Below are 27,888 nucleotides of genomic sequence, written 5' to 3' on the forward strand. Positions count from 1 at the left end.
CAATCTAACCTTAACATCCTTAAAGTCAGTCAACTACGATGCTGAGTGGGTGCATAAAAAATTTACACTATCAGTAGGGTTCTCAACAAAAATGTTTTTTTCCACACTCCTATCCTACATCCTTACATTTGCTGCTTTAATTTTTTCCCCTTTTTAAGTGTCAAACACTATTACTTTCCCCTTTAAGTCTCAGAAGAGAGACTTTTCTCCTTTGAAAAAGAGATCACCAGTACTCAACATACTCCCAACATCCTTCTTCTCCATCTTACAACTTATCTTCACTCATTTCTATCATCTCTTTCAAAGAAAATGTCCCTATCCTACCATTTTCTGAGGTTAAAACTTCCATATGCACTTTTGATTTTATGTTTTCTGAAAGATACACACACACACACACACACACACACACACACACACACACACAGAAATTATCTTTGCTCTTCTTATAATTTATTGCTCTCTGAGCCGTCAAACTTTTCAGAGAGGAGTTCTACTTTCTCATTATAAGGTGTTAAAAAATAACTGTGTAATGTTTTTGTTGAAATTGTTTTTTCAAAGGTTAGCAATGATCTCTCAGAACTGAAGAGTAAAATATATAGTTCTGTGGAATACCATGCAGTAATGAGGAGCAATAAACTAGCTGTATATTCAGCAACATGCATAGATTTAAAAAGTACAGTACAACTCAGTTGTTTAGCAAAAAATTAAACTTCTTGGACCAGGAGAGTGGCCAAATCTAATGCCCCTTCCAAAGGCGTTTGGCAGAAGTTTCCAAAGGCAGAAAAGTATGAGTAAAAATCACTAGCAAATGGGTAGAAGAAATAGTAACTAAGGGCAAAGGAATGAATAAATGGGTAAAGCAACAAGAAGCATCCAATATTAATACTAGTGCCTCAAGAAAGGATCAGAGCAAGAGATGATATTCTCTTAGCTCAATTTTATCAGATGCCTGGAAGGGTAAAAACCATATGTTTGCCAAGATCACCTATTCTTGGGACTTGACAAAGTTGAATGGAGGCCTGTAATTAAACCTGATGAGTTACACCACTCTGGGAGACATTTTGTCATATAATATAATGATACACTGAAACAATTGTTAGTGACCAATTGTACAGTCTGGCTAGTAACGTGCCAGACTTGTACTTTTCAGATACATCTACTACCATACCACAATATGGTGTAATACTAGCATTGTTGATCCAACTACCCTATGTACATAAGCCTCATGGTAAAATTAGTATTAATGATCAAATGTATTGGGAGACTGAGTTAAAGGCTGCTCAACATGAATGCTGATAGAAAATGACTGGCAGGAGGAAGAAATGGATTTTGTAAACCACCAGTTAATTTCTATGTGAAACACTCCTGTACAAGTATATCATAAGGTACAACTTACAGATCAAGGAGGAAAATGAGTAATCAAATCAGTATAAAAATATAAAAGGTAAATCATGGCTTTATCAGACAAATTAGTTGTTTCTTAAATCCAGCTCTACTCCAGGACTGCTCCTCCAAATACTAGGCATATTCATATTGATAGTTGCTCTGTCATATAAATGCTATACTAAATACAGACATTTAGAGAAATATGATCATTTTGTTGAGAGAGTCTTGGCAATGGACCAAGGGGTGTCCTTTGCAATCAAGGATTAGTCTTGCCTAAAGGGATCTGGCCCTTGCCTAGCTCCTAAGAGGTAATCTCTAAGCACTCTGAATATCCTGTTTGATGTGTACCTGGGAGCCTTGGGCTATGCCAGATATGCCCTGTGTGGGTAACTAGGTGGTTTATAGTGGAAGTCTTGGGCCACGTAGTATCAGCTCAACCTCTGGAGGTGCTGGAAACTAAAGTCTGCCACAGGGCAGTCAGCCTGCTTATAGGAATAACACCCAATAAAAATGCTGGACACAAAGGTTTAGGTAAGCTGTTCAGGTCAGCGATACTATGTGCAGGTTGCCACACATCAGTGCAGGGAGAAGAAAGTGCTGTCTGCCTAAGTATCCTAAAAAAGAAAACTGGAAGTTCATGCCTAGACCCCGCCCTATGTGCCTTTTCCTACTGGTAATTTTAATCTATATCACTTTGTTGTAATAAACTGTAATGATGAATGTAACAGCTTTGTGGAGTTCTGTGAGTCTTTCTAGTGAATTAGTGAACCTGCCTGGTCGAGAGACCTCCTGAACTGCATGAGTGAAAACAGTAAGAAATAAATTTCAGCAAAAATTTCTAGGACAAATGTACAAAGTCTTTAAGAATACACATATATCCAGAAACATATATTATACAGTACATTCTGAGGTGAGGGGAGGGGAGAAATGGAGTAGGCATAACCTAACGTGATGATCACTGGTAAATATTATCTACCACACAAATTTATGTTCTAGAAGAAATGTAATTCAACATTCTAGTTCTAAAGAAGATGTTTACCTTCTATTTTATTCACTTATTCTTTAAATATGTATGGAGTACACACATAACATGTGCCAGGTGCCATGCTGGTATACTGGAGGAGGGAGAATACAAAATACCACTTTTCAGGAATTTATAGTAAAAAGGTTAGTTTTTATATACTATTAATATTCTGAACGGTGTTATAAATGTTATAGAAAAGTAATCTTGTCCTTTTATTTTGAAAGTTTAATATCCTTTGTTATGCTTTCATTATTTTTATGGATCAGTTTTTTCCTCCATTTTTGTGGATGAGTGCTTGCAGGATTCAAATTTATTGAATCTAGAACAGAGCAGCAAATATTAGTGGACTGCATATGTCTAAGTCTGCAATAGAGGTCATTTTTAGGTCTTACATTTCACTTCAAAGAAAACTTTGCAAACATAAAATTCAATCTCAATCTATGGAGCGCACACAAGAAAAAAAAGGTAAATATTAGGACCTTCTCATCATCACCATCTATAGGTTTAAAAATGGGAAACCATGACAGCAAAATAGTAGCAAACCAATCTGGATTATATTCTTATGTATATTTTACAAATTAAAGCAAAAATCATATTTAGCAGTGTTTTCCTCTATTCATCAATGGAAGTTCTATTTAAAACCATATACTAATAATGCTCCCGTAATACATGATACACACATAGTTAAATATGAGGTGGAAAGAAACAAACCCTCTAATTCCAGTTTAGCTTTGTGACCCAGAGCCATCCGTCAAATAAGCTTTATATGGAATGGGAAGATTCACATTATACTTTCTTGGGCTACTTTATTGCGCTGTGTGGCACTGTTCCTAGGAGGACTAAGGAAAAAAATGACTGTGGTCAGATGCATAAACTAACTTAAGAACCTTCAGGGATCAGAATCACTAGAATGAAAAGCTGATAGAAGTGAAAATGACAATAGATAAAAAACACTGTAAGAGAGTATTATGCTAGGCAACCACTAAAACACAGTGATTCCATTTACAGAATAGTAGTTAAAATTAATGTTATGATTAACTTAAAATTCCAGTTACCAGATATTAGAGACTAGTTTGCTTAAGGAGACATAATTACTAAATGTAATGTGGTATCTTGAATGGGATCTTGGAAGAGAAAACAGAAATCTGAATACAGTATGGCCTTTAGCTAATAAATGTATGACTAATAATAATGAATAATAATGTATGAATATTTGCTCATTAATTGTGACTACTGTATCCTAGTATAAGAGACTATTAATGGGAGAAAGTGTGCGAGAAGGTGTTAGGGAGGGGAGTACATAGAAACTGTATTTTCTACTCATATTTTCTGCAAATATGAAACTTCTAAAATAAAAACTTAATTAAAATAAGCTCCAGTTACCTGAGAGTTATCACCTCTTATATTCTGCTATACTGTAAGCTCTTTAAGAACTGAAGTCATGAACACTTTTGTTGCCTTCTTTAATTTTTAAAAAATACTTTTAATCTTTATTTATTTTTGAGAGAGAGAGAGAGTACGGGGGGGGGGGGGGGTGTGGGGGGGGGGGAGGGCAGAAAGAAGGAGAAACAGAATCTGAAGCATGCTCCAGGCTCTGAAGTATCATCAGCACAGTCCAACGCGGGGCTCCAAACCACAGACCAGGAGATCATGACCTGAGCCACCTAGGCGCCCCCTTTTTTTTTTACATTTTTAAAGTAAATTTCATGCCCAGCAGGAAGCCCAACTCAGGGCTTAACTCACAACGCTGAGAACAAGAGTTGAATGCTTAACCAACTGAACTATCCAGGCACCCCAGAAGATATGAGCACTTTTGATGATTAGTGTCTGGCACACAGTATTCATAAACATTAGGCAAACAGGTGACCAAATATTAAGGAAAAACCTCAAGGATTTAGAGCATAATTAATCTTTTTTTTGTTTTTTAAAATATCCTGACCTTTTATTATGAATATATACTATAAAAATCTAAAGTGGTAAAACATTCTCTCTCCACATTTTTTAAAAAGTTTATTTATTTATTTTAAGAAACAGAGAGAGAGGGATAGTGCGGAAGGGGGGAAGGCAGAGAGAGAGGCAGAGACAGAATCCTAAGTAGGCTTTTTGCTCTGTCAGCGCAGAGCCCAACATGGGGCTCAATCTCACAAACCATGAGATCATGACCCAAGCCTAAATCAAGAGTTGGAGGCTTACCAACTGAGCCACCCAGGCGCCTCTCTCCACATTCTAATATATATCTTCAGGTAACAAGAAAAAAAAATAAAAAATGCACACTTAAGTTAAACATTATTAAAAAACAACAACAACAACAAAAAAACCTTACCTGACAGATTTTTTCCCAAATCTCATCGCAGCCAGCTTTTTCCTGAAAACTTAGAGCCAGATCATAGTTCTCAGCCTCTGACCAAACAATTAATGTATCCTGTTTAAAAACAAAGATTTCTACATCACCATACTAGAAAAGCTAGAAAAGAAATAACTACGAAGTATAAACAGAAATCAAGAGGACAGGAAACAGTACAGCGATGACAAATGCTCTCTGATAAGTGCAAATAATGCATACTCAATTGACATCATGTAACTGTATTTTGTTATCCTTTGAAACTTTAGTAATATACTGGCAATGGAATAGCTTTGGTACTAAAATGATATTGAGCAATTTTCTAAAACAAAAAATATTAAAACGGGTTAGCAATCTGGTTCATGTACTAAGATCATGTTTAACAGAAAGTCTAGCCATTTTTGGCCAAACTGTAATGTAGACACTCTAATCATCTACATCTTTGGTTTCTAGAAAGTCAGCTATTTCACCCACTAACCACCTACCACCTACAACTTTATCTTTTCCTTTAACCTGGTTGTCAACTGGTTGCAAGCAGACTGACTAATAGCTGAGAACAATTTAGTTTAACCCTTTCTATTTTTGCCCCCCTCTCCTGAATCTGGAAAAGCCTTCAGGATATGAAGGAATTCAAAACAATGATGAAATGAAGATACTCTAAGTCCTACCAATAAGTTGTTTCTTACTGTTAATAAGTCTAGCACCTATTTCAGCAGCTTAGGTTGTAAAAAAATTAAGAACCCCAGGGTTAGGTGTTTTTCTACAAATGTTCTTAATTGTATACCTACCAAAAAGTTAATTACACTTTTTGGAAAAAGCTGTCAACCCCTTTATTAAAACTAAAGTTTGGGTTTAAATTAAAACATGGACAAATTTAAACACAAAAATCATAACGCAACACTGAAATGAAATGCCAATTTTTAAAAGATATATAATAATTGAAGTTTAATATGGCTAAAACTTTGATTTTTAGAAAATACACACTTGAAAAAATACATGAGTTTATATCCCAATTGTCAAGTATATAATGTACAAAAATACCTTATAATTAAGAATTATTCACCTAATACTTCTGATTATGATATGAAAAAAATGTAAAACTCAAAGTAAGCTGCAGATTTACAAAGTCTTCAGAATGAAAACACTTCAATATTTTGATAGCTCTAATCTGTAAGTGAAAATATCCTTCAACTAACCCAGGCCTTAGGTTTTCTGTTGTGTGATCAGGTAAGAAGAACAGCTGGAAAGCTGTGTTCTCGCTTCTGCCTAGCTATACTTCCTGGAAGTCAAATTTGCCACCAGGTATTCTAAAATTTCATCATGTGACTCCTTTCATGTAAAAACCTTCTGTGGCTCCCACCATATACAAAAGAGGTTTTGAAATATTTTAAAAAATCCAGCAGAACTCTTTTTACAAACAAAATTTTACTAAGAATCTTTACGTAGAAAAAGATAAAGACAGAGCTCCTCTGGTTAAAGCACTAGGACACACATTCAGGCTCCATGTACTTTCCTCAACCCAAGTCAACTTCTTAGAGCTCTCCTCAAAACAGCTTCATGAACAATGATCTCCAAAACTTTTTTGTGTCTCTCAAATTACTTAACCATTATATTCAGAAATACAGTATCAGCAAACCAATACTTTACAAAATATACAGTAAAACAGAAATAAAAAGCCTTAAATAAAGATAAAATAAGCAGTATTTTTAAATGTTTGAACGGTTATGGTTCCATACCATTATTAGTTAACATTTTAAGACCCAGTATGTACCTAGAGCACAGTAAACCCACAAATGACAATAGATACAAGCTCCTATTTAATGTCACCCTTTTAATAATTCTGAATTTTGGGGGAGGGGCGACTTCTTGTGAGATCTATTTACCACTGTTTCTGCATTGTCACCCGGCTCACAGATTAAACTAAGAGTATAAATGTTAGCTTTACCATTATCATGTTAATTTGCACTTTTATCACTGTTTTCAACCCTTTTTACGACATGTGTTCATTTTGTTAGGGTTACACGTCAGTTTAAATTCGTAAATAAAAACATCTGTGCATACCGGCTACTATAATTCACAGTAGTTACGGGACACTTTTCATGGAAGTGTTACCCTTAAAAGGTATCTCTACATATATTTTTTACTTCTGACCACTTATCAAATATTAGCAAAACTTAGTTTCTTTTGATTAAAATATATAAACAGGTTTCTTCTTAAATTTCCAAACTTTATAATGTACATTCATTTTGGAGATCACTAGTACAACAGGATAAAATCCAAAATCCTTTATCCAGGTATCTAAGGCCCTTTCCAATTTGGTTTCAATCTATCTTCTGAAAGAAAGTCTAGGTAAGCAATGAAGTCTGATTTAAGGTAATTAATTGAGTCCCCTTCTTCACCATCATTTTCTTGTTTGTTTGTTCCCCAAGCCAGGCAAAACCCAGAAACTAAATGGGATTTATATTCAGAATCCTTTTTCAATGTAAAGAGGACTGACATTGAGAGATGGTTAAAAATTCAGACTCCCATGCTTCTCCCTCGGGAACAGGTCTGGGTGAATCCCAAGAATCCCTATTTTGAAGAAGGGCCTCAGGTTATTCTTTTGATAAGTCAAATTTGAAAACATCACCTAAGCGCCTAAGTGTATCTCTGGTTGGCTGACAGAAGATGGGAAACTGCTATCACAGCAGGAACCTTCTAGCTGTATGAAATCTACTCAAAGTGAGTAGCAAATCCCATCCTTCCTTCTTCCCCTCCCAGAACCCTACTATCTCAGTCAAAAAATAACCGTAAGAAGTACTTCTTAGAACTGCTTGTTTTGAGTATCACAGTAAAAGCTCGTAGGTGAGAGAGCACAAGGCTGGCACGAGACTAGTTAAAATAAAATACAAAATGTTAAATGGCAGAGTTTTCCACATATCCAAAAAGTCTCCCACATCCAAAAAGTCATGTTCAATTTTTGTAATAACGTCTGTTTTCAACCGCTGTGCTCTTTGTGTTCTAGGTTTTGCTCATTTTTGTGTAGCACACATATCTTTGGGACATTATTAATGCCTGTTTAAACCAAGAGAAGCTTAGAGTTTTCCTCTACCAACGAAACATTTAGTCACCACTATGTCCCTATGGAAATCAGATTTAAAATGAGCCTTCAGGGAGAACAGAAAAAGTCGGTTATACTTGGTTTGGTCCTTTAAAAAAATAAGAAAGGTGATTATGTCTAAGCCAAGATGGAAATAAGACATGAGCTAGAAAAGCTTGACAATTTAGCATTTACTGAATCAGATTTTCACAATGTTGTTTTACGAGAAATGCTCATTTTCAATCTTAAATATTAAAAACACATTCTTGAGGTGAATATTGTTTAAGCCAAAATTTCTTAATAATCCAAGGCCTAAATGACACTTTAGAATTCTAAAACTTGGTGCTTAACATCTTTTCTAGGGAAAGGATTATCAGTTTTTACATTATATTCACAAAGGCATTTGTGACACATTTAAAACAGTCTAACAAACCAATGGATTATTGGTTTGTTTTCCTCCCCAGTACATTAACATGAATAAACTCTGCTCATGAAATATTTGAGATCCTATTGCTTGTCAGACTAACCCTATCTTTGCCCCAACAGCTATGACAAAATTCAATATACACAGAGCTGAAGTTTTTCAAAAGGAACGTTATTTTTTAAGAAAAAGGAGAATAGAAATACCAGATTTGGAGAATTCAATTTGCAGATTTAAAATCAATTTAGAAGTCTGAAAATGAGTGAGATTAACCAGACATATAGTGCAACATAACATCTAGCTCTCTAGTAGTTCCTAACAGTAGTTGACCCTAACTTGTTCTGAGATGGATTTTTAAACTATACTTTCGTATATATAACATATAGTCCAAGGTACACATGATGACGCTGCTAAAAAACAGTACTAAAATCTTCCTAAAATCTGTGATATATTTGGATATAATGGGAATAACCCCAGACTAGAATTAGGACCTGGGCATCACTCACAGTTTCACTGTCCGCTATTTCTGTGACTTTCAGCAAAGTATTTAACCCCTTTGATTCTTCTTTCCTCATTGGAAAAGAGGATTATGATGAGATTATTATGACTATAGGTCTTTCATTGAGCTTATGTGTGAGATACTATGCTAAAGCATTTTTTATACATTAATTCACAACTATTACATGATGTAGGTAGTACCTCCATTTAAAAGATAAGATTCAGAGAAAATCTGCTCAAAATTATAATGAAATAAATACCTTATTCATGTCCTTGATACTATGCCCCATAAAAAACGTGAACAATTCTAAAAGAACACAAAGTTCTTAACAACTTGCTTCCCAACCTTTTGCCCTGCAGCATTATATTTATGTAGGTTACCTGTCCGAACCTCTATATAAAATCCCTCTCCATCTGATTTCCAAGGATTCCTTAGTCTCGTTCCAAACCACCACCACCTAGAATATACCTGTACTCATGACTGCCCAATCTTTCCAACATAGTAATTCATGTCCTCCACTTGTGCTCCTGATCTATAGCCAGAGTGGGCTCTATTCATTACACATTCATGCTACTATCTTAACTCAGCATTCAATATTATAGAAATATCCCTTACATTATATACTATACTCCTTACCTTAGTCTATTCCCCACAGTGCCTCTCAGGTAAAACCCCAAATCCCTAATTTTACTGGTTTATTTTGCCAACTAAGAGATACATTGTGACAATTTTCACCTCTACATTTAAAAAAACCTTTTTTTAATGTTTTTTCATTTTTGAAAGAGACACAGTTCAAGCAGGGGTGGGGCAGAGAGAGGAGGACACAGAATCTGAAGCAGGCGCCAGGAGCTGAGCTGTCAGCACAGAGTCCAACGCGGGGCTCAAACTCACGGACCGTGAGATCATGACCTGAGCCAAAGTTGGACGCTTAACTGAGTCACCCAGGCGCCCCTCACCTCTAACTTTAAAAAAAAATTTTAATGTTTATTTTTGAGAGAGAGAGAAAGAGAGTGTGAGTGAAAGGGCAGAAAGAGAGGGAGATACAGGGTCTGAAGCAGGCTCCAGGCTCTTAGAACTGTCAGCAGAGAGCCTGATGTGGGGTTCAAACCCACTAACTGAGATCATGACCTGAGCCGAAGGTGGATGCTTAACCAACTGAGCCACCCAGGGACCTATCACCTCTACCTTTAGCACAGATGTTCTTCTAACTACAACCTAGAAATAGTCTCAATCTTTCACTTGCAGGATATGAACAGCCATTCATTGACTCTCCTTTTGTTACCAAAATTCTATTCTCCCTTGGTTTCAAGACAACACATTTTTCTGATTTTCTACTCTTCCAATTGCGTATTCTTCCCCTTAACTAGATCTTCTTCCTAATTACCAAACACCTAACCCAGCAGCATACCCTGTCAATTCTATCTTCAATATGTATCTCAAACCCATCCACCTCTTTCTATGTCAACTGACATTACTCTAACCTGATTCAACATTATCTCTTGCTTGAATTATATTGTAATCTCTCAACTACTCTCCCAGTTATTGCACCTCTTCAATTCCACACATTTTTGCTTTAGTTTGGATCATGTCACTGCTCTGCTGCAAATTTTCAAAAACTTTCAAATGCACTTTAAAAATATAAACCAGTTAGTTACAAACCCATAAGCAGCACTCAACCAAGTATTATTGGATGAATGAATAAATGTGGACAATTCAACAAGGCTTGGTCTTATGCTTTATTCTTTTCTCGATTTCTATCTACTCCCTTGAAAGAGGTCCCCTCTTACAGCTAAAAGTAGCAATGATTCTCAAATTAGAATCTTTCATACCAACTCTTACTGTCTCTAGTTCAGTTGTTCATTTTAAGACATTTACAATTATCTTTTTTAAAAAAAAAAAATTTTTTTTTTAACGTTTATTTATTTTTGAGACAGAGAGAGACAAAGCATGAACGGGGGAGGGTCAGAGAGAGGGAGACACAGAATCTGAAACAGGCTCCAGGCTCTGAGCTGTCAGCACAGAGCCCGACGCGGGGCTTGAACTCACGGACCGCAAGATCATGACCTGAGCCGAAGTCGGCCGCTTAACCAACTGAGCCACCCAGGCGCCCCTACAATTATCTTATCATCATTTCAAAGCCTAAGTCGGGGGGAGAGAAGGTATAAAACAGTATATAGTATGCTACCAATTATGCCAGTAAAGGGGAAAATATATATGTGATTGCATGCCTACTCATTCACACATGCATAAGACCTCTAGGAAGATATGCAAGAAACTGGTAACACTGGTGGCCTCTAGCAACGGAAAGCATATGGATGGAGTCCAGGGTGGGAGAGACTTCACCAAATACTTTCTGAATTTTTAACGATGTGACTGTATTATCTACCCAAAATAGTTTTTTGTTTTTGTTTTTTTTTTAAATAAACAAGCCAATAACCAAATCATTAATGTAAACCTTTCTTCTCAACTTCTCAGTTCCTGGAGAGAACCATCATTTTCCTGGCCCCAAGACTCTAAACACTTCTAGTGACCCTTGATTCCTTCTCTTTCATATTTAATCATTCACCAAATCTTCCAGCACTTTCTTGGAAATACTAGAGCTCTTTTTCTTCTTTCTAATTCCATTTACTATACTGCAACAGACTTTAATTTTTTCTGCATCTGAATTATAGTAAATAGTCTTGCTACTCCAAAGCTGTTTCCCTTTCCACCCCCAATTCATTATCCACGACACTGCCACACTTGCTTCCCAAACACGGTAGGTATCACTTTCATCATGTTAAACCCCCTCCTCAAGAATCTATAATAGCTCCTGTTTAGCTAAACAAATGTAAAAATAAGAAACCTCTGTTGCAAAGAGGCTTAATAACTTTTGTGTCAGGTGTACCATTTCCTTCAGCAGACAGGACCAGGGAGAGTGAAATTTTTCTTAATGATTCTAACTCAAATCTTCCTTCTTTAATTTTCTACTGCCCGAGTCTGTGGAATAAATTGTTTTTATAAATTTTGTGTTGGCATATACATGCTGTATAATCTCAGTCAAGAAACTTGACCTTTCTGGGCCTTAACTGCCTTATCTGTGGAATGCTTTCATGGGCTTTCAATAAGGACTAGATTAAAACCATTTATCAGTTGTTTTATTATCATAAGGTAAATGTTTCACCTGTTATTATCTTGTCTCCCAAAAAACCCATGGGGACTTCCTTACACTTCTTTCCTAAACCCAATTAACACCCAATGGTATTACATATAAAAGGGTACACATCCCTATGACTCTGCTTTTGATTTAGTCAACATCAGTAGGGCTGATTCTAAATAACTTAAAGTTTTCATATGTATCATCAGGCACTTTATTTCATGTTCTACTGCCTACAGTAATCAAGAAAGTGTTGTGAATCAATGATGACCTATTGATATGGGGTCATTTCACATTCAACTCTACTCATTCTAACTTATTTTGAGCCCATAAATCAGAACTTGGCTCATTTTATAACTGTGTAATGTTAAAAAAAGAATGTTAAATAATTTTCTTTGAATTTATCCAATGCATTCTGTAGCAATACGTCCTATAAACTATGAGCATGTCATTCACTCTAGTCTTTTTAAAATTAAAAACCCACTACTGATCAATATATTTCATATAAATTTTGGAAATGAATACTTTTCTGGGCCAATTTATTGAATAACTTAAATGATGACATTAAAAAATATAATTCTAATGAACACAGAAAAACATCTATGTGTTTGGAAATCTCAATTTGTATAATCTGGCAAAAAGTACAAAATGAACAATGTTTTGGTGAAAAAATGAAAAACCGTTATGTACAACAAACTAAGTTTAAAACAATCCCTAAATTGCTCATTGATTCTATTAGAAAAGTGTACTCAATTTAAACAAAAATAAAGAAAATAAAACAAGTGACCCTATTTACACATTTTTCAATTTTAGATACAGAGCTTTTCCATATTACTGTCAGTGCCAGTGTTCTCTTATACTTTAGTGTTCTTTAGTAAAAGTAATTCATTTAGAAAAAGGTTCTTAAAAATCCTAACGTTATATATTTAAACGTGATGAATTATGGAAAACATTTTCCCAACAGCATGAATTTTTTAAAATAAGTACATTTTTCTCCAATACTTTAGCTTTCTAGGAGAGTAATATTACAAAGAAAGATATGTTTTAAAGTTTCTAATGAACCATCATGTATTTCTGGACTAATGTTGGAGGACTATTTTATACACAAACCACTATCACATGTGATCTTTTCAACAGCAACAACAGTTAAAGAATCTTATACACAATCTGAAAAGAATCCACATTATAATTAATTTGTAGGGAGTCACATTAAAAACATAGTTCCTGAATATTTTATATTCATACAGATAGGAGGGAAAAAGATTACAAATTGGAATTTCTTTGCCCACAAGCAAAGCAGCAAAAAAAAAAAAAAAGTACAAAACAAAAAAAGGTAACTATCTGGTAAAATTCAGTGCAAAGACAATCATCTGCTTGGCTGACTTAGAAATTAAATTTACTTAAGTATCCAAGTTGTAGGAAACATTTTCAAGTGTTCAATACAGGACAAATGTTTGGTTCTCCATCACAAAGACACATAATATTTTCTAAGCAATAAGAAAAAAACATTAATATTGAAAAATTAAGTATTTCAAAGAAGTGGTTAAGAATATATCGCACATGCAAAACAACAGTTTAACAGTAAGATTTTTACTAATAAAAATGTGCAACAGACATGTTGTCACTCCTCCAACTGTGAATTGTTTATTTCTGGGCATCCAAATTTTCACTGACCTTGAAGAAAGTAGGTATTGATGGTGTGAATATAATCCTAAAGTAACTTATCTTTTCCTAGAAAACTCTGCCACATTCATTTTACACACCACACCACACCCACCTAGAAATAATCTAAATGTCTAATATAGAATACTACACAGTTAAAAAAAAAAAAAAAAACCCCGAAAAACTAGATCTACATTGTTAATATCAACAAATCTCCAAATTAACTGTTGAATGAAAAATGAAAATCCAGAGTACATGTAAGAGTATGAGATCAACTGTATAAAGTTTTAAAACACATAAAAGACTACATATTACTTATGAGTACATACATATGCAGAAAAGGTATATAAGCATGTACAGAAATAATACATCAATTTCAGAACAATGGTTACCTACAGTTAGGAAGGAGAATGGATAGAATGAGATGGGGGTACAAAGGGGACTTTAACTCTATCCACAATGTTGAACATTACAAAGATTTGAAACAAATATGGTATAATGTTAACACTTTAAATTTGGTGGTTATACGGACACACATTATATTTTCTGTACTTTTCAGTTTTGAAATATATAATAATAAAAATGCAAATATTCACAAAAGAAAAGGTTCAAGCACTGCTGCCATTCCAGATTAAATACCTGGGCACACTAAAAAAAAAACACAGGTTTTTCTCTTCCCAATAAGACAATAAATATTAATAGAAAACATTACATGACTGGCAATGTACACTTTTATAAAGTATCACACCACTGCTTATATTAAAAATATAGAATTAAAGAACAGGATTTAAATGCTTCTACTTCAAAAACTCTACTTTTGCTGGAGTCCAACGATCAAATTTCACACCACAAACAGGTTTTCCTCGCTTTAAAGAGTGTCCCTTTGAATTTTCTTATATGCCATTTTCTTTAAATGTGATTGAGAATAAAAAGGCTTAGTGTACAGGGTATAAAAGATACCTGGCTATCTGTAGTTAAATAAGACTAATGAATACACTATATTCTAACATAAACTAACACTGGCTCAATTCAAAGGTAATAAATTACTGCCAGTACAAAAACTTTCACTTTTGTTTCAAACTTTTGACCTACCAGGGAAATACAGTGTGTAACTCTGTTTACCAAACATGTTTTATCTTATCAGGAAAATTTTCCCATCTTTGTAACATTAATACTTTCTTGATCACAGATGAATTCTTTCAAATTAAAGATAAACTACTTGCCTGTTGTTTTTGATATGCAGTGTTTGGATTTATCTTTGATTCCAAGAGTAGTGATCCTGAAAGATAAAAAATAATATTTATAAGTTTCAATTTATAAAACCTGATTAAAGTATCAGAATATAAATTAAAAAAAAAAAACAAAAAACACTTCTGTTCTCTTCCCTTATCTAGAGATGTAAAGTAATCAAATGTATTATGATTCACATTTTTCTCTCCAGATCTGGGCTTCCTATTTAATTTAGAACACACCATCTTATCCCCATATGCCCTTAAAGGAAAAAAATCCTCTTAGGATCAACATTCAGACCCAAAATGTAAGGAGGCTAGATGTCCATTCAAGTTTTATTGAAATGAAAATTTTAAGATCTAAATGACTACTTGAAGCCAAACTCTTTTTAACAAAGTTATTTTATTGCTTTTCCATTTTAACAAATAAAACAAATTACAAAGGACAACAGGAATCTAAGTAGTTAGTACATAAATTACAGAACTGCATTTATCCTTTTCTCCTTAACAAAAGGAAGGACACTTCATGTAGAAATAAACGTCCACAACTATTTAAAATAATAGGGAGAGTGCGAGAGTTCAAAATACAATAAATCTAAGATTGTTATTTTTCTACTATCTGGACACAGCTGGTCAAACAGAGGCGTTCAGATTACAATGAGAATGGTTTTAATTACGACTCTACATTTTATAATTTAAAAATACTTCACATGACTCCTACAAAAAAATCAACGGATAAACGTTTACAATCTGCTCTGGTGTCCTAACTTGTTTAGGTTGTAAAGTATCCACTTTTTCATGGCAACCTCTACAAAGGCAGCCTGGAGGGATCCCCGACATAGATATGCTTGTGCGTGCATGTATCGTGGCAACAGTCTGCAATAACTGCAAAAAAAGGTGCCTTTTGGTTTTCCCTAGCACCTGTCGACTGGGGCGAACGGGATTCGTTAGTAAAATGGGTTAACAACAACAACAACAACACTGAGAAAGTAAAGTTTTACTAAGACTTTTGAAATAGACAAGTAATTGGGTAAGAAAGCAAAAATTAAGTGTGTGTGTGGGGGGTGTCGTCAGCTCCCTAGGGCGAGTAAATAACTACTCTGTTTTCTCATTACTTCCTCTCTTCTCACTCGCCCCTTTTCAAAGGAGGCGAGACTGGAGAGGAAGGGGTCAAATCCTTAATAGGGATAGGAGGCGGGGGAACAGCATCAGCGTCTGACTGAGGGTAAATCCGGACAAAGTAGTTTGTTTTTACCGTACAGAAGTGCAGGCACAAAACCAATGCGCTGTCCCAAGATGTGGCAGTAACAGTACCCGGCCCAGGGCCTAAACACCAGGGCTTTGCCCAAACCGGAGGCACTGACTGTCCCCTATTCTATGTTCCAATAACCTTACCGTCGGACTCAGCCCGAACCAGCAGCGACATCCCCTTGAGCTCCTCTACGTAAGTAGAGGAGACGTGCCCGGTGCCTCGGTCGTCCCATTGACGGTCTTCGTTGAGGGTATAGACCTTCACTCGCCGCCGCGTATCCGACATGGTGGCTGCTGTCCCCTCCGCTCCAGCCGCTGCCTCCTCGCTCACGTCGTCCGCGCCCCTCACTCTTGAGAGACGGTTGCGGCGGAGGCGGCAGCGGCGGCGGCGGCTCCAGAGAGGCCCGAGTTCACCATGGCTCCCAAGGTTCAGTCGCGGGAAGGGGCAACAAGAGTCACCGAGACCTCTCCGCCCGGAGACCCGGTAACCTCTCACTTCACCCCCGCATACACCCACCCTCCCTCCCTTTACCCCCCAGAGCTCGCTCGCTCTCCCGCCGCCGCCGCCGCGGTAACTACTACAGATCCGCCATCTTGTAACCCGATTCTCTAAGCCTTTCTCTTCCTCCTCCAGCAGGCTCGCACGGGCTGTCCTAGCAGGGGCTACGGCGGCCGACGAGTCCAACACGCTGCACTTCTGCTTTCCGCACGCTCTTCCGAGCCCGCAGTGCTCGGTGTTCTCGCGAGGCGGTTTACTGGACCGAAGTGGGAGGGTCTACGTGCAACTTCCTCTTCTCTCGGCCCTGCCTGATGGCGCGGGATCTCGGCCGGGTGGTCGGCTCTCGCGAGTTCTCTGTCCCCTTTAGTGCCGCGAGACTGCTTTCTGAGCTAGCGGCGAGAGCCGAGTTTTGGTTTTTTCTTGAAGTGGTTGCGGGCTGCCCTGAGGGTGTGACGAGTCGTGGGACTCAGCTCTGAGGAAAAAGTAGAGCAAACTTGGGAGGTACGCATCCTCGGGTGGGACTAACCCTAAGCAAGAGGGAAGGAAATGTGCTCGCACTCTTAATTGGAAGCTAACCCTGTCAGCCTGTGGGAGACAAACAGTTTAAATTTCTGTGAACATGTAGGAACAGTGATCCCTTTAAGGAGACCCGAAACCCACCAAAACTTATTATGGAATCTGTTAAAGTTAAGCATCTCCTCAGGAAGTGTTCTGTGGATCTCCAGGCAATTATAACGTGCGTGGTACGGAGTGTGTTGACAAATTCCTATTTCCCGCCAAAGCGTTTCACTGTTAGGCTTTTGGTAGCTGGCCATTGAGAAGCATCCTTTCCCCCTCACGAAAATACAGTGGCCCTTCCGTGTTTGTAAGCTCGGAAAAGAAATCTTCAGAGAAGTTGAGGGAAGTGGCGCGGACCTACGTTCCTAACACATCTAAAATAATTGTTTTGATATTTTTGAGTGTTTCTTACGGGCATTTCTTGCGTTATCTATCGGGAGGTCTTCTGCGCTGAATAAGCGGAAGGTGAATTCTCTCGGCATTCACATTGATTGTCAAACATTGCCGGGTGGATACCAGCCCTTTGCTGGGCAGTCGTTTATTTCTGTCCACGTTCGTTCTCGATGGAATCCTTTTATTCGTTTTTAAAGCCTTTCTCAGCTTGTTCTGTCTTTAGTTCTTTCTAACCCATTAGTCTGAAAAGTGAAAACCAGACGAATTGCACACGTAGCCGCTGCGGCGCATCTTGGGAGTTGTCGTCAGGACTTACCTGTGGTTTTGACAAGATCTTCTACGTAGACACCCTTCGGAGGTGCACTAAAAACGTGAGAAGTCTTAGGAAGAACAGACGCCTGATACAAAATAAATTCTAATTGCAAAATCTGAATACATAGGATTTTTTTTTAATCTGAAGGAGACCTCAGAAAATGTACTTGAATTAAGTAGTTAATGTAATAATAGGACCCGTTAATTGCTGTGATTGATGTGGACAAAATGCATTTTGAGCCCAGAGAAAATATTTCTGTCATGGGTCAAAGAAAGCTTCACAGAAGTTTTGAACCAGGTGTTTGAGGATCCCTGAATGGGAATTTGCATTTTGGCTTGGGAAAGTGTTCAAGGCTGAGAGGACAGGAAGAACAAAGTCATTATATGTTACTGGCCTAAAAGAACTTCTCTGTAAGTAATATATAAGTTAAAGGAATGACAACTACGAAGAAGTCTGTTTAATACTATATGTGTCAAGGTTAATGGCCCTACTAACTCTGGATAAAATGGCGAAATAATAGTTATTTCCTGTATTTACTCAATCATTCCTAGTATTTGTTGATCATATACTATGTGCTAGGACACTGTTCCATACAGTGAATAAATAGAAGTCCCTCTTGTCACGGAGCTTACATTCTAGTGTAGGAAGACAATGAACAAATATATGCCAGACACTGATAAATATGAGTACAAAAAAATAAAAGTAGCAAAAGGTCAGTGAGCTTGGGAAGGAAAATGGTGTTTATTGAGGAGGGCCTCTGAGGGAGGTAGTCAGCCATGCATTTCCTCAAGGGAAGAGAGCATGAGGGAGCCGGACAGCAAAGTACAAAGCCATGTGGCTGTAGCATGCTGAGTGAGAGGGATAATAAGGAAACCAGTGTCTTTAAACCCAAATTTTGTAATACTATACACATTGTTGTACAGATGTACCCCAGTTTAAAAATTTTTTTAATGTTTATTTATTTTTGAGACAGAGACAGAGCATGAATGGGGGAAGGGCAGAGAGAGAGGGAGATACAGAATCGGAAGCAGGCTCCAGGCTCTGAGCCATCAGCCCAGAGCCTGACGCGGGGCTCGAACTCCGGAACCGTGAGATCGTGACCTGAGCTGAAGTCGGACGCTCAACCGACTGAGCCACCCAGGCGCCCCAGATGTACCCCAGTTTAAACTGTCTTCTGTGTATGTGTCATTTCCAGTAGTTTCCACCCTTCAACAATAAGTGATTTACAGAAATTATTTCATGTGTTCAAAATATATTTGAAGTTAAATTCCTAGAGCAGGGATCTAGGTGCACCCATCTGATGCACCCTTTCGTCCAGCTGTGATCACCCAAATCATCTACCATCATTGCCATTGTCCTTGGGAGGCACATTACATTTTTTAATTCTTGAAGGTTTAAAAAATTACGTTGTTAATATATACAATTCGGTTGTCGTTTGATTGACTCATGTCCTTGAAATGTGAGGCTTTCTGTTTTCACCCTTCCCATTCTGTTAAATGTTTTAATAAACAAGAGTTTGCTATATTCACTCATTTTTTTTCTTTAAGATGATTAAGTCTTTGCCATTTAAATAAACCATCAAACTAATAACCTATATCCTCTTCAGCCACATTCCTATTTCTTTTCCCCTTTACAGCCAAACTAAGTGTTGAAGTTGTTTATATTCCCTTCATTTCTTCATCTCTCATTTGTTCCTCAATTGAACCTATTCTGATTTCTATCCCTTCCATCCTCCTGCCTTGCCTTCATCATAAAGCTCTTTATAAACTAGCTGAAGATATCTATGTTAGTAATGCCACTGGACATTTTTCAACCCATTTTACTTGAACTAAGCTAATTTGTTTTGAGGGAGAGAGAGAGAAAGAATCCAAAGCAGGCTCTGTGCTGTCAGCATGACATCCCACTAACCGTGAGATCATATAACCTGACATGAAATCAAGAATCAGACTCATAACTGATTGAGCCACCAGATGCCCATACTTGATCCAAGTTAAAATTGGCACTTTTTTGTCTGAACTTTGTTCCCTACAGTCATCTCATGACAACTCTTGCTTTATCCTTCAGATGCTGCTAGTTGCCACTTTCATAGAGGAGCCTCTGACTCCCCTGACTAGATAATATCCTCTTGGAATGTTACAGACACCAAAAAACCCAATTCAGAGTAGTTTAAATGATAAGAGAATTTATTGGCTCATGAATGGGAAGTCTGGAGATAAAGGGAAACCTCAGATAGACTCAATTGGTTCAACATGAACAGCGAGAACTTGTTTTCCTTCTCCCTCTGAATTCTATATTCTGCTTTGTCAAATTCATCTAAGGCTTAAGATCTTTTGTATCTTAAGACAGTGGCCAAGAGCTCCCCAGTTTCCACAGTTCTTCATTCACAGCAAAAGAGAGTTTCCTCACATATTCCCAGTTGCATTGTAATTAGACTAATATAGGTCACATGTCTACCCTTGAACCTAGAGATTTGAAGTCTAGGGAATGTCAGGCACTGATTGGTGGAGGCAAATCAAGGCCCATCCTGGGGGCTGGGGATGGGTTTAATCCCACCCAAATCCCGTGGATATACCATGTGATAATGGGTAAAACAGATGTGGGAAGACAACCAGAGTATCTGTTTTATTTTCTTATTACATATTCACAGGACCATGCACCCTTCCATTGTAGCATTTGTCATATGTGTAGCTTTATTTGTATGATTTCTGATTAATAATTGTCTCTTCATCTAGATGACAAATTTCTTTGAGTTCAGGGGTCTATGTTTTTTTCTTACCATTTTTTTTTTAATTTTTTTTTTTCAACATTTTTTATTTATTTTTGGGACAGAGAGAGACAGAGCATGAACGGGGGAGGGGCAGAGAGAGAGGGAGACACAGAATCGGAAACAGGCTCCAGGCTCCGAGCCATCAGCCCAGAGCCTGACGCGGGGCTCGAACTCACAGACCGCGAAATCGTGACCTGGCTGAAGTCGGACGCTTAACCGACTGCGCCACCCAGGCGCCCCTTTTTCTTACCATTTTATCTGTAGTGCCTAGTGGAAGGTGTGGAATATAGCATGAACTCAATAACTGTTCAAAGATTGAAGTTTCCTTAGAAGTTTACTACTCAATTTGACATGCTCCCTAGCAGGTAATTTAATAACTCCCCTATCAAATCAACTGAGATTAAATTACATCTTTGAAAGCTACAGATTGGTATGTCTAATTTCTAAGTAGTCAGTTTTTGACGCACTACTGAAAGTTGTGAAACAAATCTGATATATTTTTTACATTTTTTAACAGTTTCTGATTCCTTGTAGGATAAAGTTCTGTAGGGTGGCATACAAAGCTCTTCATGGTTTAGCCCCTACCAAATCCTGGCTCTTTACTCTCAAGAGCAAGGCTATGGACTGTGTGATTTTCCCTGGGGTGATTTTTTCAATCATAGCTCTTCCCATACCATTTACCAAATATTCTTAGGAGCCTTTTCTCTGGGTGATTGTCGTTTCTCCAGGTGTTCCCTCATACCCTGACAGAATAGAGGCAGAGGAAGGTGGCAAGAGGTCCATCTGTTTGGTATTCAGGCTTTCATTTAATTACTCCTTTTAACCCTGCTTTCACAGTGGCCCACTAATGTGACTAGTGTCTCCAAGTCAAAAGACTCTCCTAATTCAGAAAATAAATCTCAGTCTCCTGAGGTGGTGGTGGCAACAGTGTTCAAAGGGCTTATATGGGTATGAGTGTGTGTAGAGGGAGATGGTAGTCCTTTGGTTATGTGAGGTTGGGAAGGGAACCCTTTCTATATAGTTTGACCCTGTCCTCAAATTCTGAGCCCTGATCCTTTCTGATTTGTTGTGGAGATAATTAATTCTCTTCTTCTCTGATCATCTCTGTGGTAAATTAGGTTGTAACTTCCTCTGTTCTCCTAAGGTCCACTACTGCTCCTACCATTTGCTTGCCATGCAAATGACATTTGTTAAAATATCTTATCTGCTATTGTCTCTTTTGTTATGTTTGCCCTTTGGACTCTATACTTAAAACTTTTTTTATTTAACTGTATGTGGCTAATTTTCCATTTTTGACAAAAGTATTCTAATATATTTCATGTTTAATTCTGTATTCCACTTGGATTTTTTGTATATGTGAAGTAGGATGCTAATTTAAAATTTTTCCTCCAAATGGAGAGCCACTTGTCAATATCATTTATAGATTAAATAATTTGAAGTGCTATTTTAATCATACTCTTTACTAAGTTTACAGTCACATATACATAAATATATCTGGATTTTAAATTTGTAAAAAATTTTATTATTTTGAGAGAGAGAGAAAGCATGAGTGGGGGAGGGAAAGAGAGAAAGGAGAGAGAGAGAATCCCAAGCAGGTTCCACACTGTCAGCGCAGAGCCCCACGCAGGGTTCAAACTCATGAACTGTGAGATCATGACCTGAGCCAAAGTCACTCAGCCGACTGAGCCACCCAGATGCCTCTGTATCTGTGTTTGAGTCTGAACTCACTACATTGTTTTCATTGTTTTAGTTGGCTAACTGTAGTGTGACAGTTTTAATTGCCATAGTTTTTTATTACTTGTTTTGGTATTTAATTGATATGGTGGCCATATCAGTGCACTATTCAGATCTCCTTCAAGAGGACCTACTTTGGGGAACATACTTGACTGACAGCCAGCTGCCACTGCTTTGGGTCCATTGCATTTGAGCTGAGGCTGTAAAAACCTTGAGCTGCTCCTAGCCAGTAACTGAGCACAGCAGGAGTACTACTATACTTGTCCTTTACTGTCCAGTGTAGAACTTCTCTGTGGGCAACTATGGCTTGGGGAACTTCTTAGCAGTCTGGAAGAGACTTTCTTGGAACTACACTATAATCTGAAGCTCTTTCCACTCAGTATTTCCTTCTCTTCCTTCTTTTTACAGAGGTCAAACTTGTATTATGGTCTGTAGGCTCTCTCTGTCAATTCCTGTCTATTTTATTCTTCACAGATGTTTCCTCCAGTCATTATCTTACATGTTTAATCCCTTCTTGGCATCTGTGTCTCTGAGGGCTGGAACTGACATATGTGGTACAGGGAGTGGTGTAAGAAATCAGGCAGTAAGATAGGGTTTGGGGAATAGTTGACTCAGTCCTTGGCACAAGGTGGCCACTTGACTAATGATTTGACCAGTAGTGACCTAGGAAAACTTCCCGTAAGAGGGGAATGCTGTTGTCTAGACAGTGATTTAGGCGTTTGAAAAATATGGGGAAAACAATGCCTACAAAGATAGCAGAGCTGGCCACTTAAGTTGTACTACTGCCTTGCAGGGGGATATTGAGTTGACACTTAACACACAGTTAAAGCTAAGTTTGGGAGCCAGGAGGCCTCTTTGAGCTTCATAAAAAGGCCCTTATTTCCTTCAGTGTAAGAACAGATATGGGATTTGACAGAGTTACAGAGCTCTAAAGATATTTGAATGCTTAGCCCGTGGGCGGGGGAGTGGGGGAGAGGTCTGCTGTGCAGTTAGGGCCCTGGTTGGGAAATCCTGCAGCTTGAAATATGGGATGGTGTGGTAGAGCCCCTCCCTATGGAATGTGATGGAAACCTCAAGACAAGGGAAGGCAACCTGGCTATGTGTGCATGTGCAATATTCTTCACAACTTTGTAATATAGACTGCCCATTCAGACTGTATGTTACTATATATGGGAGACACGGGAGCAAAAATTGAAGAAAAGGCAATCCCCCCTCCCCCGCTGCACTCAGGGCTCAGCTTTTGGGTTTTAGCCCACTGAGCCAGTGCTGGCACAAATAAAGTTGCTTCCTGGAAAGAAAAGCCTTGGTGTCCAGACTCTCTGTGTGTGTGATTCACCACTACATCTCGTGGGGTGTACCTCTCATCCAGGAGGTGGAGATGGTGTTTTACCTCTCTTATCGCAGGGGTATGAACCAGGAGAGGCAACCTCACCTGGTGCCAATGGACTGCTTGATCCATGTGTGCTGGGGTGGGGGTCCTGGATGCACAAAGGAACCTGGTGAGGCCCAGGAACCACCTCAGGGAGCACTGTCCATCAGACCGGTAAGAGCCAGCATTCATTTTGGTAGACCTGCCCCTGAGAGGCAGAAGGGGAGCCTGATCACCTCCCAGAGTTGCCTGAGTAGCTCCATGAAGAACGAAACCACAACTCCAAGGTGCTGCTGGGCAGTGGGTTGGAGTCACTGTGTGACTGTGTGTGAATGAGACGGAGAGGGGAAAGGTTCTGACCTGACCAATGGGCTGAAGCTAGTGTTTGGCCCTGATCCATGGTTCCGTTGTGACCTCATATGGCTTAGGGCAGCATCAGACTTGGGAGTCTGATCTGGGTCAGGGTTTGATACTGAACCCAACAGTGTCAAGAGGCACCTGAAATATCTCCAAGAGGAGAGCGGCTGGAAACGGACAAAGCGAGTGCATCCTCTCCAAATTAGTCCCTCCCTTCCCCGCTTTTCCTCTCTTGTGCATGAAAGTTGTCGGATAGGGGAAGGAAATGAGTGGAAAGCAGAGTAAACCGACTCCCCTAGAGTGTATGTTGAGGAATTTCAAAAAGGGATATTCAATAGATTATGGTGTGAAATTAACTCCTGGAAAGCTCCAGACATTCTTTGAAATTGATTGGCCATCGTTCGGGGTGGGCTGGCCCTCTGAGGGCTCACTTGATAAGGAACTAGTTGGCTGAGTGTTCAGGGTCATTGTGGGGGATCCAGGCCACTCTGACCAGTTTCCTTACATTGACTGTTGGTAAGACCTGGTCCTATCTTGGCCGCCCTGGCTAAAAGTCTGTATTGAAGAGATCTGTAAAGTTATGATAGCTCATGTCACGGCTTCCTCCAAATGCCAGCCAAAAACTGAAAAATCCATACTGTTGGGAGAGCCTGAGAGAACCCCACCACCATATGCCCCACTGTACCCCTCGCTGCCACCTGTGCCTCCAGCCACCCCAGCTACTGAAACCCCACTGAGCGTGGCCCTAGTCCTGAGGCCTTGCCACCTCTAGCACCACTGGCCTCTCTGGATGTGACCGGCTCACCCGGACCACCATTCCTAACCCCATAACACCCCTCCTGGAAGGCAACTAAAAGATCAGGCGGCGGAGACAGTCCTTCCCTGGAGCAACACCAGGGAGCCCTACAGATGCCACTGAAGGAAACTAAGGACCTATTATGATCAGGAAGGCCAGATCCGAGAAGGCCAGCATGTTTTTGTATACCAACCCTTTACCACCATGGACCTCCTCAGTTGGAAGCACCGTGTTCCTTCCTATACAGAGAAGCCCCAGGCTATGATTGAACTAATGCAGTTCAAAATTGAAACCCACAAATCTCCCTGGAAGCACTGCTGCCAACTCCTCCTGACCCTCTTCAACATGGAGGAGTGTCGCCAAAATACTCAGGCAGCCCTAAAATGGTTAGAGGAGAATGCCCCGGCTGGGGCACTAGACACCCAGGCTTATGCTCAGGCTCACTTCCCTGGGAAGAACCCCCAATGGGACCCAAATGACTCAAGTGTAGATGTAGGGCTTGCAAGGACTGAACCGTATCAAGAAGCCCTTCTAAATGGCATGAAGGAATGAGGACGAAGGGCCATAAATATGAATAAAACATAAGAAGTGCTCCAAGGACCTGAGGAGAGCTGGAGCCAATGCCATGAGAGACTGTGAGGCATTTCGTTTCTACACCCCTTTTGATCCAGAGGCGCCCATTAACCAGCAGATGGTCAATGCGACTTTCATAGGTCAGGCCCAAGGGACATCAGCACAACTGTAAAAGCTAGAGGATTTCGCGGCATGAATGCCAGTCAGTTGCTGGAAGTAGCAACTAAGGTGTTTGTTGACCGTGACCAGGTGGCACGGAGGCAAGAATGCCAGAAAGTGCAGAAAAAGCCAGACTTATTAGTTGCTGCCTTGGTGGAGTGGTCAGAATGCTCCTGGAAAGATGCCTGCCCTGCAGGGAAAGGGCAGGGGCCAAAAAGGGGAATGGCAGGGAGGATCATCTAGCCCAGGACCACAGTTAGGATGGAACCAATGTGGTCACTGTCATCAGGAGGGCCGCTGGAAAAATGAGTGTCCCCTGTGGCTGGGTAATTTTCAACAGGGCCCCAAACAGAAAGAAAAAGGCCATGTGGTCCAGGACCAGTACCAACCAGCATCACTGCCTCATGGGGCCCCCGAAGATGATTTGTGGGGCTAAATGCCATGGAAGACTATGAGTAGGACTATGATAGACCGGGCTCTATTTTATTAGGCCCCCAAGAGCCTATGGTCCAAATGAATGTGGGGGACCGATCCATCGACTTCATAGTAGATACTGGGGCAGAACACTCAGTGGTGACCCAACCTGTGGGCCCCCTCTCACAGAGACAAGCCACCATTGTGGGGTCCATGGGCAATTGGACACGTTGTCCCTTCCTGCTGCCCCAGTGGTGCAGTTTAGGCAGCCATGAAGTCATCCGTGAATTCCTCTATCTCTCCAACTTCCCTGTGGCTTTAATGGGCCAGGACCTGTTGGGAAAGTAGCAGGCCCAGAGAACTTTCAACTCCCATGGACAAGCTGCTCTGACCCTACGAAAGCTGGAAGCAAAGATTATGACTGTCATGATTCCCCAAGGGGATGAATGGCATCTCTACAGTCTCATGGAGGAGCTACCACAGAGACCTGAGCTGCCCTTCAGAGTACCGGGGGTGTGGGCTGAGGACAACCCACTAGGACTGGCCTCCAGTAATTGTAGAACTAAAGCCAGGGGCAGGGCCCATCGGCCAAAAACAGTATTGCATCCCTTGTAAGGCACAGATGGGTATACAGAAGCACCTGTAAAATACGGGATCCTCCCACCCTTGTCAGTCATATTGGAACATGCCTCTCCTACCAGTCCAGAAGCCAGGCACTGATGACTATTGGTTGGTCCAAGACCTGTGTGCAATAAACCAGGCTGCTGTCACCCTGCAACCAGTTGTTCCAAACCTATACACTGTCTTGGGTCTTATCCCCACCAAAGCTGCCTTCTTCATATGCCTAGACCTCAGTGATGCCTTCTGCATCTGCCTGGCCCCCCAGAGTCAACCAGTCTTTGCCTTTAGTGGGAGAATCCTGAAAATGGTGACAAGGGTGAGTTAACCTGGACCAGCTTGCCCCAGGGCTTCAAAAACTCCCCTGCTATTTTTGGCACTGCAATAGCCTCAGACCTAAGAGCCTTCCCAGCAGATCAACATGGCTCTGTCTTGCTTCAATACGTAAATGACTTACTGCTAGCTGGAAGGTCTCAGGAGGATTGCATGGAAGGAACTTACCATCCTATGGGAAACTGGTGATAAGGTCTCAAGGAAAAAGGCCCAAATCAGTCAAAAGAAAGTCAAGTACCCTGACATTCGTCTCTCACAGGGGCAGTGCCAACCCGGCCCAGAGAGAAAATAGACCGTTTGTTTGATCCTGGTCCCGTCGACCTGACGTCAGGTTCAGGAGTTTCTTGGGGCTGCAGGCTTCTGTAGAATCTGGATAACTAACTTCTCGGCCTTATGAGGCCACAAAAGGGGGAGAGTGGGAACCTCTGTTATGGGAGCAAGTACAGCAAAGGGCCTTTGAAGGGACCAAATGGGCCCTCACCAACGTGCCTGGTCTGGGGCTCCAAGACATGTCCAAGTCCTTGTATGTTCATGAACATACTGGCATCGTGGTGGGAGTCCTAACCCAGATGTTGGGGTCATGGCATTGCCCAGTGGCATATCTCTCCAAGCAGCTTGACACTGTTGCCCAAGGCTGACCACCCTGCTTGCAGGCACTTGCAGCCATGGCCCTCTTAGTCTCCATTGCTGACAAATTAACTGTGGGAGAAGAATTGACAGTCCAAGTGCCATATTCAGTATTGACATTAATGGAGTACAAGGGACAATACTGGCTAACCAACACCTGGATGATCAGATCTTGGGGAATGCTATATCAGAACCTGTGCATTCACCTAGAAGTAGTGTGGACCCTAAACCCTGCAACCCTACTGCCTGTCGGGCCAGGTCAACCAGATCATGACTGCATTGAAATCGTGGATGAGGTGTTCTCCAGCTGACCGGACTTGAGGAACCAGTCCCTCAATGACCCCAACACT

General features: G+C 39.9%; 1 protein-coding gene across 3 annotated transcripts in view; it reads right to left on the minus strand.

Annotated features, from left to right (window-relative positions):
- PPP4R3B (protein phosphatase 4 regulatory subunit 3B) overlaps positions 1-16,793 on the minus strand; it is a 65,018-nt gene extending 48,225 nt beyond the window's left edge. Inside the window, exons 1-3 of one of the 3 annotated variants that reach the window (XM_049651494.1) lie at positions 16,173-16,793; positions 14,772-14,827; positions 4,734-4,832 (exon numbers count right to left, since the gene is read on the minus strand). In XM_049651494.1, coding sequence (XP_049507451.1) covers positions 4,734-4,832; positions 14,772-14,827; positions 16,173-16,314 — 297 coding nt within the window. In that variant the 5' untranslated portion in view covers positions 16,315-16,793. The remainder of the gene's footprint in view (positions 1-4,733; positions 4,833-14,771; positions 14,828-16,172) is intronic. The other 2 variants (XM_049651495.1, XM_049651493.1) reach the window with 2 other exon arrangements.
- Between the last annotated feature and the right edge of the window lie 11,095 nt (positions 16,794-27,888).

The sequence above is a fragment of the Panthera uncia genome, assembly GCF_023721935.1.
Source record: "Panthera uncia isolate 11264 chromosome A3 unlocalized genomic scaffold, Puncia_PCG_1.0 HiC_scaffold_11, whole genome shotgun sequence".
Classification (NCBI taxonomy): domain Eukaryota; kingdom Metazoa; phylum Chordata; class Mammalia; order Carnivora; family Felidae; genus Panthera; species Panthera uncia.